At 41.3% G+C, this 18,055-nt stretch overlaps 1 protein-coding gene across 1 annotated transcript; it reads right to left on the bottom strand.

Annotated features, from left to right (window-relative positions):
* Positions 1-1,389: 1,389 nt before the first annotated feature.
* On the bottom strand, positions 1,390-16,525 carry LOC124111191 (sialin-like). Its single transcript, XM_046470806.2, has 11 exons — positions 16,407-16,525; positions 15,094-15,347; positions 14,409-14,642; positions 13,888-13,975; positions 10,519-10,614; positions 8,831-8,961; positions 7,578-7,727; positions 6,452-6,584; positions 3,499-3,649; positions 2,366-2,456; positions 1,390-1,745 (listed from the first exon to the last, which is right to left on the bottom strand). The coding sequence occupies exons 1-11, from the start codon at positions 16,438-16,440 to the stop codon at positions 1,560-1,562; spliced, it is 1,548 nt and encodes a 515-aa protein (XP_046326762.2). The 5' UTR covers positions 16,441-16,525; the 3' UTR covers positions 1,390-1,559.
* Positions 16,526-18,055: the final 1,530 nt, after the last annotated feature.

Consider the following 18,055-nt stretch of genomic DNA (forward strand, 5'->3'; position numbering starts at 1 on the left):
GCGGTAAATCAAGCAACCTGTGATCAATTTCCTGAGGAAAGGGTGGCTTTCAAACACAAACGATCATTTGTGCACCGAATGTGCAAATTATGTTGAAGTGAACCATCTGGCAAATCCATCGGATAACACCCTACCCACAGCTGTCGATGTTGCACATTACATGGAATCCAGTGTCTACACCAGTGACGATTTGCGGATAATTGCTGTCGCCCTTGGTAAGACTCAACAGTAACAATTGTTCCATGACAGCCATATTGTGTAATCGCCAATGTAGGGAACCGGATAACCTCAGCAGGAATGATGCCAAGGAATGGTTGACACAACAGAACCCTGTTGTTGTCGCCCTGTTACAATCACTGACGAATGTAAGGGATGATAGTTCTGCAACAAAACATGGATATTTTGCACGTGCCTTTGAACACTTATATGGTGCAGGGAATTCTGATGTCATTTGCCCGATATCGTTTGCCATGAACCCGTTACTGTTTCATGTGACAGGTAGTACAGTTGCTTGCAATCTATCGTCTAAGACATGTCCAGCTGACTCATACCAAGGCGGGCGGTAGGGAACCCTAGTGACGTTAAACCCCATTTCTGGTAGTACGTTGCAGACAACACCCATTCTCAGTCCATGCAACCGTTTGACGTATGACGTCATATCCCTGCAGAACAATCCTAATTGTGTGGATCGATGCTCATGATGTCAATCAATGGATTGCCTGGTCCAGACTCGATTATTTACAGACCACCGTCATGCAGCTGGAATATTGCTGAGTGCGGCGTTAAACAATAAATCAAACCAACAAAACGAAACAATCATTGAAGAGTACATGTTCACATACTATATGAACCGTTTGATACTTCTGGTTTATTTCAACCTTCCTGTGTAGGTATTGTTCAACTACCAGGACTGCCATACACGTAGACATTAATTCTTAAAATGGATGCTAATTTGGCGTTAGGCCTTGTGAGGTAGTCGGTGGAGCCAGTTTCAGCTTAAAGAGCTCCCTTGTGTCCCCGGCTAAGATATCAATGGAATATTTGTAAAAGTGGCATAAAACTATACTCACTCGCTGACGCAGTATGCTCTTCACCTATTACAAATAACAATGATTGCTACATGAGTGGACCCGTGAAGATCCGGGGAACAATAGGTCCTCAGCAACCTATACTTGCCGTAAAAGGCGACTATGCTTGTCGTTCGAGGCGAGTAACGGGATCGGGTAGTCAGGTTCGCTAACTTGGTTGATGCATGTCATCGATCCCAATTGCATCGATCGATGTTCTGGACTGTCTGGCATGGACTGTCTGGTTCATACTCGATTATTTACAGACCGCCGTCATATTGCGGAGTGCGGTGTTAAACAACAAACAAACAAAACAAACGTATCCAAGTATGAATGTTCATTCACGTACACAGTTGCAGTTGAGAACTAAAAATGATCCATGATTGTTATGCAAAGTGGATAACATAGGGGAAGTAAGGAATAATGTGGCTATTTTACTATACCCAGCAATGTGGTACATTATTCTGCATACTGTATGATAATTCCTATATTTCATGGTTGTATTCTAGGTGAGTAGATGACCCGGTAGGTGCTGGAGTGGTCTCCCGCCGTCTTATCTCCGGCCTCTCTCGCCCAAGGCTGAACTTCCCCCTTTGCGAACACTGTGAACACGATGGAGCCGAGGACAGAAAATGCTGCACAGACGTAGAAGACGTTTTGCCATTCTTCTGCCGTTTTCTGAACAAATAAAAGGTAAAAGTTCATAATTTATATATCTAAAGTATCTCTTAAACGTATCTTCATGATTTCATGTATGTTTGGGGGGCACGGGTGGCCCAGTCGTCTGAGGCGCCGCGATTCGCTGTGCAGAGTTGCGTCCCTTGGGCACGCCAGAAACCTATGATTGTGGGTTCGAATCCCGGTTCGCCCAGGTTATGTTTCTAGGTTTGTCAGCACCATACCCGTACTCGTGGGTTTCACCGAAGTGGTAAACGTCTGAGACCTGCATCACTTCGGGCTTTCCTCCCACATTAAGCTGACACGCCGCGATATAACTGGAATACTGTTAAAAGCGGCGTTAAACCCAACTCACTCACTCACTCACTCACTCACTCACTCATGTATTTTTGAATGCACACAACATGGATAATATAAATGCACTCTGGGTAAATAAAGGGCGGCCTACACGTAAGAAGACAATGCGCGAAGACACATTATCACCTTCAAGTTTTAATCTTATCAGACGCAACACAATATAATCACAATGAATTGTATCGAAATTTATATACAATAACACAATTGCAAGCATGAACTGTACTCATTCCATTGTATTAAAGTGGAGGACATGGCTGACTTACAGTTGGAGTTAACGCCCCTGCCACCAGCGGAGCCACCATTCCAGGGACTGTAGCGACAGTGTTCGTTATGCCAAACAATACACCAGCGTGTCTGAAACAGTATCGTATACATGTACCAGCGTGTCTGAAACAGTATCGTATACATGTTCCAGCGTGTCTGAAAAAGAATCGTATACATGTACCAGCGTGTCTGATTTAATGTTTTGCTAATCGCCCGGTTGCGATTCCAGGTTAGGCAAGATTCTTATGATCAGATTCTTGCCTTTTTTGGTTTGGTTTGTTGTTTAACGCCGCACTCAGCAATATTCCAGGTATATGACGGCGGTCTGTAAAATAATCGAGTCCTGACCACTAGTGACCAGACAATCCAGTGATTGATATCATGAGCATCGATCCACGCAATTGGGATTGATGACCTGCATCAACCAAGTCAGCGAGCCTGACCACCCGATCCCGTTAGTCGCCTTTTACGACAAGCATAGTCGCCTTTTATGGCAAGTATGGGTTGCTGAAGACCTATTCTACCCCGGATCAGATTCTTGTCGAAAGAGGCGAGTTAATTGAAAGCGTGGTCAGACTTGGTCATTTGGTTGCAAGCGTGTCGTCACCACTATTCCAGCTGAACGAGGGGGCACTGGTGGCCCAGTCGTCCAAGGAGCTGCGATTCGCTGTGCAGAGTTGCTTCCCTTGGGCATGCCAGAAAACTATGATTGTGGGTTCGAATCCCGATTCGCCCCGATTGTGTTTCTAGGTTTGTCAGCACCATACCCGTGCTCGTGGGTTTCACCGAAGTGGTAAACGTCTGAGACCAGCATCACTTCGGGCTTTCCTCCCACATTAAGCTGACACGCTGTGATTTGACTGGAGTACTGTTAAAAGCGGCGTTAAATACAACTCACTCACTCCAGCTGAATGACGGTTAATCGAGTTAATCCAGTGGTTAATGATTGTTGTTTCTCCAGTGTGAACGTCCGACGCCGTTGGTATACGATGACACGAAATTAACCGGGTCTGACCACACATTCAGTCTCCTTTCACAAAATAAAGGTTAATAATGACACTTCTAACCTGTAATCGTTCAATCACGGTATGATTTACCTGCAGAGTAGAAGCAGTTCTTAAGCAGGACCTACCTGGGAGCTATGTCAACATGGTTAACCGGAAACCCGGCCCTGGTGATTCCAGTGCCACTGACAGCAAAGCACAACAGCACGACGGCGACATGACGAAACTCACACGTCACGAAGCTGGCACCAACAAGGAAGCATGCGACAGTCGAAAATGCTGAAATATTTAATTACATGTATATTTTTCTTGAAACACGCTATGACCATGATGTTTTAAGTTACCTGTAATGTATATACATTGTCGATGCATTGGTGGTTTTCGATGTTTTACATTCAAGATTAGACCCGTGACGATTCCGGGGTAGAATAGGTCTTCAGCAACCCATACTTGCCGTAAAAGGCGACTAACGGGATCGGGTGGTCAGGCTCGCTGACTTGGTTGATACATGGCAGTTCTCAGTTCAGTTCAGTTTATTTTTCTCTGAAAAACCACCAACGGTGGTACAAGAGTATCTATATATATATACAACATATAATATACGGTGGTACAAGAGTATCTATATATATATACAACATATAATATACAATGCAGATCAAGATGGTAACAAGCCTAAAATAAATAAAAATTAAGCAAATAAAGTAATAAAAATAATCATCATCATCATCATCATCATCAAAAGAAATAAAATTAGACACCTTAACGCAATAATGAGTTCAAATTTATGATGAATCTGGACAGATGTTTCAAATTGGATTATTTAGGTGATAACGTTTTACGCAATTTACACATGTTTGGCCAGATATAACAATTCTGTGGGATGTAGAGAAGTCGTTGCTGGAGAAGTGCTTCACACCTAAAAGGGTAGTGAAATTCGTCTCCAACAGCAGATGAATTGCATAGTGTACAGGCACGGTCTTCTCTCAGTAACCCTCTCCATCGGCCGGTTTCAATGGGCAAATGATGATTAGATGTGCGAAATTGTAAAATTGGCAGGTATATAGTTTTGGGAAGTAATAGAAATTTTTCGAATTTTGGTAATTCTTTTAAATGTTGGTAGTATTAACCTTTTGAACTTGATAAAATAGATTCTCGCCACTGTTGAATAAATTGGTCTTTAAGAGTTCTCTCGACCTTTGAAACCAGCCATGAAGTAGAGCAAATAGACGGGTTTATGAAAATTTCTGACAGTCCGACATCATTTAGTATTTTTTTTACTGTAGCTATCCACGTGCACTTAAACGATTTTGCGTTTGCATCATAATCTTTTATCAAATAGTTATATAAAATATTAGATAACTTTGTGGGTCCGTTATAATTCGTTAGTTTATGCCAGAAGGAAATCATCCGTTTAAATACTTTAATTTTGAGGGGTTCCCTGCCAAGTTCCCCATAAACCATAAAATTAGGTGTTGAATTCCTCAGACCAGTTACTATTTTTAAAAATTTCAATTGCATTTTCTCTATCATTTCTAAATTTTCAAAACCCCATATTTCGGAGCAGTACAAAAGGATTGGCACTACCATCACGTCAAACGCCTTCAATAAACAATCTAATGGTAGGTTAACATTTCGTGCTCTTTTTATTAGGCAGTACATTGCTTTTGTCGCGTTTGCTCTTAGTGATTTCATACAAAACACAAGTTGTCTATTTCTGTGAAGATTTATACCTAAATATGTATAATTATCAACAATCTCCAGTATCTTTCCCCAAAAATAAAATATTGATTTGGTTGATTTGGCTGGACCCCCTCCAAAGATTATTATTTTTCTTTTTGAAATATTTACGTTTAGCTTCCATTGTAAGCAATATTGGTTAAAGGAATCTATCGATTTTTGCAATCCAGATTGGGTATCGCTATATATGACTGTATCGTCTGCGTAGAGTAATACTAAAATATGTTACCAAACTGTGATGTCATTTCCCGATATACAATCAAATGAGATCCCTTGGCATCCTTGTTTTGTAAGATACGATTCAAGATCATTTAAAAATATTGAAAACAGTTGTGGTGATAGATTTTCTACCTGATTGACAAGGGAAGTACTCTGATTCTGCATTATTTGATTGTACCATTGATTTAATATTACTGTACATATTTTTAACTAAAGTTAGGAATCGGCCCTCAATTCCACTGTTTTGCATTTTAGACCACAATCCTACTCTCTAGAGAGTATCAAATGCTTTTGTAAAATCTATGCACGCACAATAAAGGTTTTTTTTGACAGTTTCAAAATATGCATCAACGAATGGATAACGAATATATTATCAGCAGTTTGAAATTGTTTCCTAAATCCCGACTGTGCCGGAGTTAGGATATTATTGGCATCTAGAAATTTTGTCAGTCGTTCGTTTAGGATACTGGTGAAGTTTTCCGAAACAGCTTAATATCGTAATGGGTCTATACGAGTTTGGATCAGATGGGTCGCCTTTATTTTTGAAGATAGGTTTTATAATTCCCGAGAGCCACGTTTCGGGGATTACACCGCATGAGAGTACAAGATTGAAGAATTCCGAATATAGTGGGGCAAGTACTCCAATTATATGATCATTTGCCAATTGCGTGGATCGAGGTCCAGACTCGATTATTTACAGACCGCCGTCATATGGCTGGAATATTGCTGAGTGCGGCGTTAAACAACAAACAAACAAAACATTCATGATTAAGTGGATGGAAATGGTTTTTTTCTTTTGAAGAAATAGCCACATGCAACTGTACCCCACTCACGTGTTCCCAAAGGAGTATTGATTCCACGATACTACGATGTATAAGAAAATAAAATAATGTGAAAAATGACAACACTATCTTGGCAATTAGATTCAGAATGTTTTCTGTCACTGCAACGTCTGACGTTCAAAGGATAAACCAAACAATGTATTTTGGACCCCTATCTCTAGATCTCTTTGAGTAGTTTTTTTTTAGGGAACATATAATTGTGTTTTCGATATCAAAATTTGTGCAAAAGATGTTTTGTGCCATTACCATATGGTATAATCACAAATGAAATAGGGTCAATCACCTGCGATAACCATGATCTTCCTCACTGTCGCTGTGGCCAGTCCTACTCTTGACCGCAGACAATCTGCCACTTGGCCTGCGACGATGCTGACGATGGCGGCGCACAGATAGGGTACAGCTGACAGGCTTCCGTTCTGAAGGAAAAAATATCCACGTTTTCAGCATGGTCCTTTTGCTGAGGCGCGGTCGGGTAGCCTAGTGGTTAAAGCGTTCGCGCGCCACGCCGAAGACCCGGGTTCGATTCCCGACATGGGTACAATGTGTGAAGCCCATTTCTGGTGTCCCCCGCCGTGATATTGCTGGAATATTGCTGAAAGCGGCGTAAAACCATACTCACTCACTCCTTTTGCTGGATCAGCACCTGACTACACCCCTTGCACAAACTTGTTTTTGTTTAATCCTTTGTATAAACTTCTGTTAATTGTGTCTAACTCAAAGGTATGATAATGGCCCTTTTTGTCAACTGGAAATGTAAACATAGGCTCAGATCTTTGTTAAGCAGAAGCAAGAACTAAGATCTGATTTTTAACGAGATTGCATGGGCACCAACTGTGCCCCTTCTTGTTTGACTCTGCCTTCAGCAGATATTTCTTATTGTTATGAACCCGTGAAGATTCCGGGGTAGAATAGGTCTTCAGCAACCAATGCTTGCTGTAAAAGGTGACTATGCTTGTCGTAAAAGGCGACTAACGGGATCGGTTGGTCAGGCTCGCTGACTTGGTTGATGCATGTCATCGATCCCAATTGCATGGATGGATGCTCATGATATTAATCACTGGATTGTCTGGTCCAGACTCGATTATTTACAGACCGCCGTCATATAGCTGGAATATTGCTGAGTGCGGCGTTAAACAACAAACCAACCAACCAATTGCGTGGATCGATGCTCATGATATCAATCACTGGATTGTCTGGTCCAGACTTGATTATTTACAGACCGCCGTCATATAGCTGGAATATTGCTGAGTGCGGCGTTAAACAACAAACCAACAACAACAAGAACAATCTAACCAAAGACCTTCAGATCATCATTGTCTGAGGGATGCAATTCTGCACATATTAACAAATAGCGACGACATGTACCAATATGGCCTTCATGCCGCCTTCATAAAGAGAAATGAACATACCTGTTTAATGTCAAAATTAAGTACTTCCTTCATAAATGTGGGTAGCCCCGTTAGGAGTGTGTAGTTGGACCAGTTGTGGCACACGTGCGTCACAACAATTGCCCAAACTGGAACCGAAGTAAATATGGCTCGCCAGGGTGTGAATTTGTTCTGTAAACGGAAACGTGGATGTCAGAATAGCCACACACAACTATACGAATACATCTTGCAGGCAGGGACATACATTCCTGTGTTCTTAAGGTTTCATCCATACGTAACTTCACATCTTGACACTCTCGTACAAATATTAAACCCTGGCCTCATAACAAAGTATGCTTGTTGGCAATAAAAAATCATATGCACCTCTTAATATCCTTCTTTAGTGTTGTATACAATGTTTCTCGAAGAAAATTTGTTTCAAGGATTTGATGCTGGGATAGGATGAAGTTAAACCCCGAACAGTCTGAAAGATCAAATAATGTTACTGTAACGAATCGGTGTGCAAGATACAACAAAACCATCATTTACTTAATTAACTAAGATTTTAAACATTTCAGGAGATCAGCCTGTGATCAAGTGCCCTGGCGTCTGCTGCATACCATAGAGACTGCACTGTGACTTGGTAGACTGCTTGCCCTGGTATCCGACGGAGTTGACGTTGCTCAGATCAGTGACTGGTTTGTCTGGTCCAAATGCGGTGATTCACAGGGGGCACGGGTGGCCCAGTCGTCTAAGGCGCCGCGATTCGCTGTGCAGAGTTGCGTCCCTTGGGCACGCCAGAAATCTATGATTGTGGGTTCGAATCCCGGTTGGCCCCGATTATGTTTCTATGTTTGTCAGCACCATACCCGTGCTCGTGGGTTTCACCGAAGTGGTAAACGTCTGAGACTTGCATCACTTCGGGCTTTCCTCCCACATGAAGCTGACACGCCGTGATATAACTGGAATACTGTTAAAAGCGGCGTTAAACCCAACTCACTCACTCACTAACCCACTCGTTCGTTCAAGCTTGATAACAACGAGAGACCAGTTAGATGAAGCAGACATTCATCCCGGTGTCGGTTGGTTTTTTTGCAGATCTAGAGATAACAGTGATCCAAGCCCTCTTCAGTGTATGATATGCATCTACAAGCCTTGGTATTATAGCGACATTGCGTACACGAGTCTTGCATGTAACGCAGTATGTTTTTTACATTCGGTGATTCACAAGCCGACGTAATATATCTGTGATACTGCTGATTGTGATGTAGAACAACAAAGAAACATGTCCTCACCTGCACGTTTGTCTTGTAACCAATCTCTGTTTCAATGTATTCCAGCTCAGCATTTGATATCCTAGAACTATCTCTCGGAGAGTCTGCAGTCAGCAAGAACCAGAAGACGACCCACGCCAGAGTTCCAACACCTGGAAGTATTTTGTGCGCGATGGTGTGAACAAGTTGTTACAAAGTACTTAAGAATAGCAACATAGCAATGTTACATAGTACTTAGAAGACGAGATTCATGTTTTACTTGTATGTGATGCATATACCTCTATTAGAAAAAAGTATATTAGTAAATACATCAGAAAGTGCAGTAAACATATTCATAAATATTATGAAGACTCAAAATACACAAACAATAATTGATCTCTGTTTATACCTATTCAATGTGCAAAAAATAAGAAATATGTTCAATACTACTTAATATACCTATTTTCCAAGAATGCTACATACGGTATGTGTGTATGTGTACATATATATATATGTATATCATGTATATGTGTGTGTGTATGGATGTCAAATAGCGCTCAGAAATGAAACCTTTATATGTCTGTATTTTGGGCCACTGGCCTCTATACTGAATAAATTGTCTTGTCTTGTCTTGTCTAAAAATAGCAATGTTTGTACATCTCATCATCATTGTAGACTGAGGGTCATTCATGATAACCATGCATGCATATACCACACTAAATTATACTTGAATGTAACAACTGGAGAATAAAAGCCCCAGAGCCGATATAGCTTTGGGGAAAGGAAAGATGCATTTTGTCAAATGTAACATGCAAGTGGTCTTTGAATGCAATTAATCAGTGAAACAATTTGCGTCGTCGTGTCATACTATTCTGAAAACATATCACATGAACTTAAGAATGGTACAATAACTCGACAAAAACGAGCAAATGCGGCTGAATTTAGCCGTAAAAGCGTTTTTCTAACTTTTGGGTTTATCAGTGATGAGAAAGAAGAATTCTTTCAAAACTAGTTTCTGTACTTGTACACAACAGACGCAATTATTAAAATAGTTTTAGTTAGTTTTTAGTTTTAAAAATGCGCTATCGTCGCAATGGATTTTGAGGTCCATCAAGTTACCATCACTTGATCGGCCGTTCTTGCATTGCAGTAGAACTGCTGTGTGGTAACAGGCAAACACACAGTTGCCTTTTTTCGCAAATTGTGTGTGTGCTTATCTTATAGAGAAGACCTGGTTTCCGTCATTCATTTCCAGTGATAAATTTGCCTCTTTTACGCCCAATGGCGGATAATACGGACTGGTTATTCCCTGGTGATGACGTTTCATACCAGTATTTATGGGGCCTAATCTTTGCATCATTTCTCATTTTCGCTCATCTTAATAATAAAACAAATAGAAGATGGGGTACCATTAGTATTACTATAACTATACACGAACTGTACCTCACATGATCATGCTCCGTGAAGATTCCGGGGTAGAACAGGTCTTCAGCAACCCATACTTGCCGTAAAAGGCGACAAACGAGATCGGGTGGTCAGGCTCGCTGACTTGGTTTATACATGTCATCGATCCCAATTGCGTAGATCGATGCTCATGATGTCAATCACGCGATTTTCTGGTCCAGACTCGATTATTTACAGACCGCCGCCATATAGCTGGAATATTGCTGAATGCGGCGTTAAACAACAAACAAACAAACATACAAAACAAACAGTCTTGTTTTACTCACCAAACACGTAGAATATTGAGCCCCACCCATTATCGAAGCCATATGCACACAGGTGTCCTGATAAAGCAAATCCCGCAATCGTTCCCATTGCAGGCCCTGTGGAAAAGGTTTGTATAATGAGGTACCTACCACAGACAAAAGTATTTTGAATACTGGTGGGGGAGGGATGTTTGCCTCTTGTTTTCACAAAAATATATAAGTTTTGCTGGAAAATCTGCATGTCAATATTATATGATTCCCTATTGTTGTACAAGCTCTGAGGTCGATATGAAGCTTGGGTCAATACAATTCATGTACTGTCGGAAATGCTAGAAAAAAGCAATTCTGGTTTCATTTCATATATACGAGTCATAGGACTATAAAAAGAGCTATGTCAAAATAACGCTAATTGACCTAATCTAGCCTGTCCTAACTGGCATTGTGTTTGCCCTTAAAATGTACTTTTACAAGTAAAATGATGATGAACTTAGAAAATATCCGTGTGTTGTCATGCATGTATGAAACGGCCTATAACCTGAGGTAATTACCTAACACCTGTCCCGAGGGGTTGACCCAGGTTCTCCCAGGTGCAAATGTCATCGCGTTTGGGGTGGTCTCAAAATATTGCTGTTATTGTAGTACTACTTACTTGACATGCGTTGATGGGGTAGCGGCTTGGGATATGTACTGCATTATATGTGCTTGGAAACATGATGGACTAGTTAAGAGCTATGAAACAGGATGAGTATTAGAAGGTTGCGGTTTTGGAATCGTGGAGTATTTGTTGTTCTACAGATGGTTTCTTGAGGTAGCATTTATCTCCGCTGATGACGTTTCTGAATCTGTACTATAACTGATAACTGGTTCAACAAGGCTGATCGCTAGCAAAGACTGCGTTGATCCTCCCTTTGACATGTGTGAATTTGTATATTGTGCTATGTCTTGCCAAGAACCTTGTACAGTTAGCCACGATAGGCGCAACAGGGTTGAGCTCACAATGTCTGACTGGCGTACGCAAGACAACGTGACCGTGTTGTGCCGCCAGTATATATTTTTTGTACTTTACTGGTTACTTATTCAAGTCGACAATGTCATATCCCCGGTTTTGCTTTTGAGACCTACCCCCTCCCCCCTTTACCATTTTAGTTTTATTTATCATACCGTGGATGGAATGATGGATGACTTGATGGAATGAATTGAAAACCCCATAACTTAGGTAGATCGGTAATTCACCCTATCTAAACTAATAATTGGTTCCCCCCATCTCTCTAAAAGTGTAAAGATCTTGTATGCATTTCCCAATACGGACTACCAAGCCTTTTTGTGTTAATTAGAGTGAGTGAGTTGGGTTTAACGCCGCTTTTAACAGTATTCCAGTTACATCGCGGCGTGTCAGCTTAATGTGGGAGGAAAGCCCGAAGTGATGCAGGTCTCAGACGTTTACCACTTCGGTGAAACCCACAAGCACGGGTATGGTGCTGACATACCTAGAAACATAATCGGGGCGAACAGGGATTCGAACCCACAATCATAGGTTTCTGGCGTGCCCAAGGGACGCAACTCTGCACAGCGAATCGCGGTGCCTTAGACGACTGGGCCACCCGTGCCCCCTGTGTTGATTAGATGTTTCATGAGGACTACATTATAGTCAATATAACGGAGTCATGTGCGCATATTTCTAATAGTCCGTTTAGACTGAGAATAAATCCAAACTTAATGTTCACGTTCGAATTTTTCACCTGAAAAATTGTCGACAGGACTCCTTGTGACATCTTCAAACCACAAGTAGGTCAATCGGTAGTTATTCGATATTTCAATAGCAACAGTCTGTGAAAAATTCTATCCATTTTTAACGGGCAAAAAGCATTTTTCTAGCATTTCCGACAGTACTTTAGCTCACAGTGTATTTCTGTATACACATTATCTGTAAATCACAGTAAATAGTACCGAAAAAGCCTAGCTAGGTGTGCAGACAATTATTTTTTTGATATATTAAAATGTTATATCAGTAAAATATTATATTTGCGATATAGTTATGACCAGATCGTTATGGAATGCACATATTTGTACACAACACAGAAGCTTTACTTAATTAAGGTCTTGTTTGACATCTGAACTACAACTACATGTAAAGAAGACCAGTGGAACCGCCTGGTCTCTTTCATATTTAGATTCAGAGTGAAAAAAGTTCCCCACAAGACTATGAAAAGAGGCATAACTTAAAGTTTTCAAACATGTCGAGCAATATTCTAGCAGCTCCATCTTTTGGAATCTACGATTAACAGCTTTTGCGGTACTGTGCTCTTTCGATTAAGATTTCAAAGAGTTGACTTCAAGTTGACTTTCCAGGTGTTTGTGACGGGTGCCACCGTTGGGGCAAGATACACAAGCCGTTTCGCGATTATTTACAGACCGCCGTCATGCAGCTTGAATATTGCTGAGTGCGGCGTTAAACAACAAACAAACAAACAAATCCGTGGTGTAATGAATAGAACATCTCCCCTGAGAGCGGAAGGTCGGTTTTTGCCCGGCCGCGTTATATCACAAGATGCCAATAGATAGGTCTTGTTATCCTGGGGCGGTCGGGTAGCCTAGTGGTTAAAGCGTTCGCTCGTCACACCGAAGACCCGGGTTCGATTCCCGACATGGGTACAATGTGTGAAGCCCATTTCTGGTGTCCCCCGCCGTGATATTGCTGGAATATTGCTAAAAGCGGCGTAAAACAATATTCACGCACTCACTCTTGTTATCCTTCCTGGCGCTCAGCATTGAGGAGTAAAGAAAGGACTGGGCCCCGTTCCACAAACAGATCTCAGCGCTAAGATGATCGTACTTCCCATATCGTAGCGCTAAGATTGCTTTGTAGAGCTAGGCCTTGGTCGTCTCGGAGTCTGTATCCGTGTTAAATTGCGGCATGCTATCTCAGTAGGCTAACAGTATAATAACCACCACAGATCCGGACCAGCACAAACAGACACACACACGTCACATGTACACACACGTTACATGCACTTCATATACTAGTTTAAAAAAAATGTGATCCGAGGTTAATCCCCCATTTCACCTCAGAGTTGTAACAGTCTGCATGTAAGTTTGCATTTTAGTATTACTTATTTAATATATTATTCATGTTATACAGAATTATATTTATATAATCCTGAACAAAAAGGGGCGGTCGGGAAGCCTAGTGGTTAAAGCGTTTGCTCGTCACGCCGAAGACCCGGGTTCGATTCCCGACATGGGTACAATGTGTGAAGCCCATTTCTGGTGGCCCCCGCCGTGATATTGCTGGAATATTGCTAAAAGCGGCGTAAAACAATATTCACTCACTCACTCACTCCTGAACAAAAAGAGGCGTTTGGGTAGCCTAAAGGTTAAAGGTCCACATACCTGCCATGCTGAACGTTATCAACTTGCTTCTCTCCAGAGGGGGTGCCCAGCGTCCCCACATTGACTGCACATTGGGGAACGTCACTCCCTATTGAAACAATTCGAGCGAATTACCACTATTCTTTTTATAACGAACATGCAGAATCCTATTTCAACAAAGGGAGCGACACACTTTTGAATATGCCATTTCAGATATAATGGCATGTTTCACACTGATGGTATTCAAACCGCCTTGCTTCAAATAAATATTTTTCAGTGCTGATATTATGGAAATACGCAGTGAACACACATCTGACAAAACTAGTGAGTGAGTGAGTATTGTTTTACGCCGCTTTTAGCAATATTCCAGCAATATCACGGCGGGGGACACCAGAAATGGGCTTCACACATTGTACCCATGTCGGGAATCGAACCACAAGGCTACCCGACCGCCCTCTGACAAAACTAAAGGACGCAGATGCTTACGTTCCCAATACGTTCACATACACGCACATATAAATGATTTTGGACTCGAAACATACCGACGCAAACCCAACGAGGAACCGCAGAACATACACAAGGGCCAGGCTGGTCCTCGCTGCCACAGGGGTTAAGATTGTAAACAACCCATTCAGAAAGAATGAGATCCCCCACACCCTCCTGCCCCCGAAGCGCCCAGCCAGCCACCCCCCGGGGACTTGCATGATGATGTAGCCGTAGAAATACATAGCCAGGATCCGTGATCGGGTGGGTTTGTCCCAGTCAAATTCTGCTGTCTGCAAACACACAAAAAGTAAAAACATGAATGTGTCCAGTATTTACTGATTTTCAATAATCCATTCATACAATTGTTACCGCTATTTTACGTCCAATGGAATAGTTTGGCTATGATCGACACTGATTGTTCTCTGGCATTAGCGCTTTTTAAAGAGGGAGGGAAGGGGATTACCAGTATTATTATTTTTAATGTGTTTGTAGTATTTTGTCTTTCATTCTTTTCTTTTCTTCATATTATTAAAAAAAGAATTATTATTATTATTTATTTTTTTTATTTTATTTTTTTTTATTTATTTATTTATTTATTTTTATTGGTGGGGGGGGGGGGGGGGGGTTGTTATGCGATACTATCTTGAAATCTAGAGTTGTAACATATTTTATAAACCAAGTACAAAAAGATTGATTGTTGTTTAACGCCAACATTTGAATTCTCGTCTTGAGTCATGTTACCGTGGCTGTTGCAGATGTTGATGTGTCCTGTCTTGCGCATGTGTCGCGTTCAATCTGGTGGTCCGGATGTGCTTGACTCGGCCATGACACGTTGTCTCCCGTACGGCGTGTGTGGTTGAACGACTCGCTCACATTATCTGATCTGACCATACAGATGATGGCAACACTCATGTTGACCCGAGTCGCGTACAGGAAGAACATGCCAAGGAAACACATGTAGGCCAGGATCCATCTTCTTGAGCAGAGACACGGCACTGAAATAGTCATTATACAATAGCCAATGACAAGACATGCAAAGGGCAAGTCTCGAGCCCAGAATCTGCATTATTTAACAAATTAGCAAAACGTTTAGATCAGTTGTTAGAACAGTTGTCATGTTTTGTTTTGTTTGTTGTTTAACGCCGCATATGGACCTGTGGAGATCCGGGGTAGAATAGGTCTTCAGCAAACCATTCTTGCCGTAAAAGGCGACTATGCTTGTCTTAAGAGGCGACTAACGGGATCGGGTGCACGTGGTTAGGCTCGCTGACTTGGTTGATGCATTTCATCGTATCCCGAATGCGTAGTTCGATGCTCATGATGACATTCACTGGATTGTCTGGTCCAGACTCGATTATATACATAGATTAATTAAAAATGTTCGCTTTAAGTTTGAAAAATCTTCATTTCAGCTTTGCTTGTGTCCTTGAACATGACAAGCAGAAACGTGGAAGAAAATATATGGACGATGTAGGCCAGCTGTCAACCTATTTGTCATGTCTTATCAGTTATAAAAATATTTTCGGTTGGCCAAAATGGGCCCTTAACATACCAATTCGGGTTCGGGTGGCCCAGTTGGCCGTACGTTCGAATCCCAAATATGATATAATATACTGTAAGTTCTGTACCATGATCGAGGGTTAAATTTAAAAGGCGGGTAACAGAATCGGAGGGTCATGGTCGCTGACTTGGTTGATGCATGTCATATATCCTAATTGCGTGGATCGATGCCCAGGATATTAATCACTGGACTGTCTGGCCCAGACTCGATTATTTACAGACCGCCGTCATACAGCTGGAATATTGCTGATGGGGCGTTAAACAAACCGTTTAATCATGTGTTCTTGTACATGTCATACGGTATGTTCAAATCACTTAAACTGTCTTTGTTTATATAATGTTTGAAAACACCAACTTACCTGTGAGCAAGTTCTTGGGTGTAATGTCTAATTAAATACACCAGCAACAAAATGGGACGAGTTGATTAACAAAAGGTCTCTGACGCCAATTCCTGATGTCAATACCTGAATTTGAACTTATAAGACAACACTTACCCTCTTTACGTCTATGTGCCTCCTTTCTGTCCATCTTAAATAATATCGTGAGAAGTTCACCCAACGCAAGGACTTTTGAACCAAGCTGACGCAAATGTTGTATACTGTAATATACTGTGAAGCTATGCCCAGGCACGCCCAAGTATATTGTCGAATATCAATTGACTGTGGCTGTGTTTCATACATATTTACAAAGCATTTGATAATCGGAGGAAGATGGGGGAGCTGTTTCTGAAATGAATAATTGTTCGCTAGGCATGATGGTCAATAAGTTGCACACGTGAAATAATCATTGACAGGTCCTTAGCAATCATATGTAGTAATCCTCGAAAACAAGGTACAACATGTATATGTATGATATTGTTCCAAACATGGATATGTCACACGTCCAATCTCTATTTGTCAGTAAAATCGACAAATACTTACATCTTTGGGAAATATATATGTTTGTCAGCCATATGTATGTGATTGACAAGATTAAGGTAAAACATGGCAAATATGCGGACCTCGCTTTCGAAATGTCACGCTTGCATCCCAAGTACCAAGTTGTCCGACTCCCCATTGTTCTCGGTACCTTAGGTTTGGTACCTTTCAATCTGTTTACTGACATTGGGAGAGTACCCGGGTTTGCTACCAGGAATACAGCCCTTCTGACATTATGGGTAATGCAGAAGGCTACAGTGTTTGGAGTCTTCACATTCCCCGAAATGTTCTTGGAGGGTTTGACAAGGCGCTTCCTGGGAGAAGTCCCATTCGCTGTCTGGGCTGCGTGTAGAGGGGGCAAGGGCCCTGATCTGATGATGAGCCTAACCAGCCTGACTGTGCCAGGATCACCCAAACCCTCTTTGCTGTATTTTTTATTTTAATCTGTAAACAAAAATAAAGCGACAAAACCCTTTCCATATCCTAAAGAAATCAAAGAGTCGATTGTACGATTCCGACTATATCACGTTTAAGAATCACTATCAAATAGTAATGATATCAGGTGTTCGCGGAAATGTAAGCGTATCCTGCCCAACCGGTGACACCCGTCACAAACACATGCAAAATCAAGTCAATTGTTCACCCTAAAAAAATAAACAATGGAACATATGGTACAAGTCAAAATAGTGAATTGCATCAGACATCATTTTGTATGGAATACTGTAAGGGACATTCTCAAGATCTCGCATTCTCACGATCTCGACCTTTGGAAACGAGCTAAATATGCCCAAAACACGAGAATGCGAGAACGCGAGATCGCGAGATCGCGAGAATGCCCCTTACAGTATTCCATAATTTTGTCACTGATGCGTCAAATTTCCTGAAGTTTCTTTCGTTTTTCGTCACCCACTTCCCTCAATATGTTCATGCAATACATGTTTCTCTTGGCTCTAATACTGAAATATAGACAAATCATATAGATATTTCTCAAGAATCCAATCATGAAATATGTACACATTATATATGTGTCTCTTATCTCGCTGTTTTCAAATGTTACTTGTTTCTCTTAGGTCCAATCCTGGAATAGAAACACATTATAAAGCCTTTCTCTTGGATCCAATTGTGAAATATGTACACATTATATAGGTTTTCTCTTGGATCCAATCCTGGAATAGAAACACATTTTAAAGCCTTTCTCTTGGATCCAATTGTGAAATATGTACACA

Source organism: Haliotis rufescens, unplaced genomic scaffold (genome assembly GCF_023055435.1).
Source record: "Haliotis rufescens isolate VD_foot unplaced genomic scaffold, xgHalRufe1.0.p SCAF_13, whole genome shotgun sequence".
In the NCBI taxonomy this organism is placed as follows: domain Eukaryota; kingdom Metazoa; phylum Mollusca; class Gastropoda; order Lepetellida; family Haliotidae; genus Haliotis; species Haliotis rufescens.

What these genes read in the sequence shown, in the direction of transcription:
- LOC124111191 (XM_046470806.2), bottom strand. Translation starts at nt 16,440, where the DNA reads ATGGACAGAAAGGAGGCACATAGACGTAAAGAGG. An exon ending in TCCTCGTTGGGTTTGCGTCG is followed by an intron (nt 13,976 to 14,408) that starts GTATGTTTCGAG and finishes TTGTTTCAATAG; the next exon opens with GGAGTGACGTTCCCCAATGT. An exon ending in CATGTTGACATAGCTCCCAG is followed by an intron (nt 2,457 to 3,498) that starts GTAGGTCCTGCT and finishes ATACTGTTTCAG; the next exon opens with ACACGCTGGTGTATTGTTTG.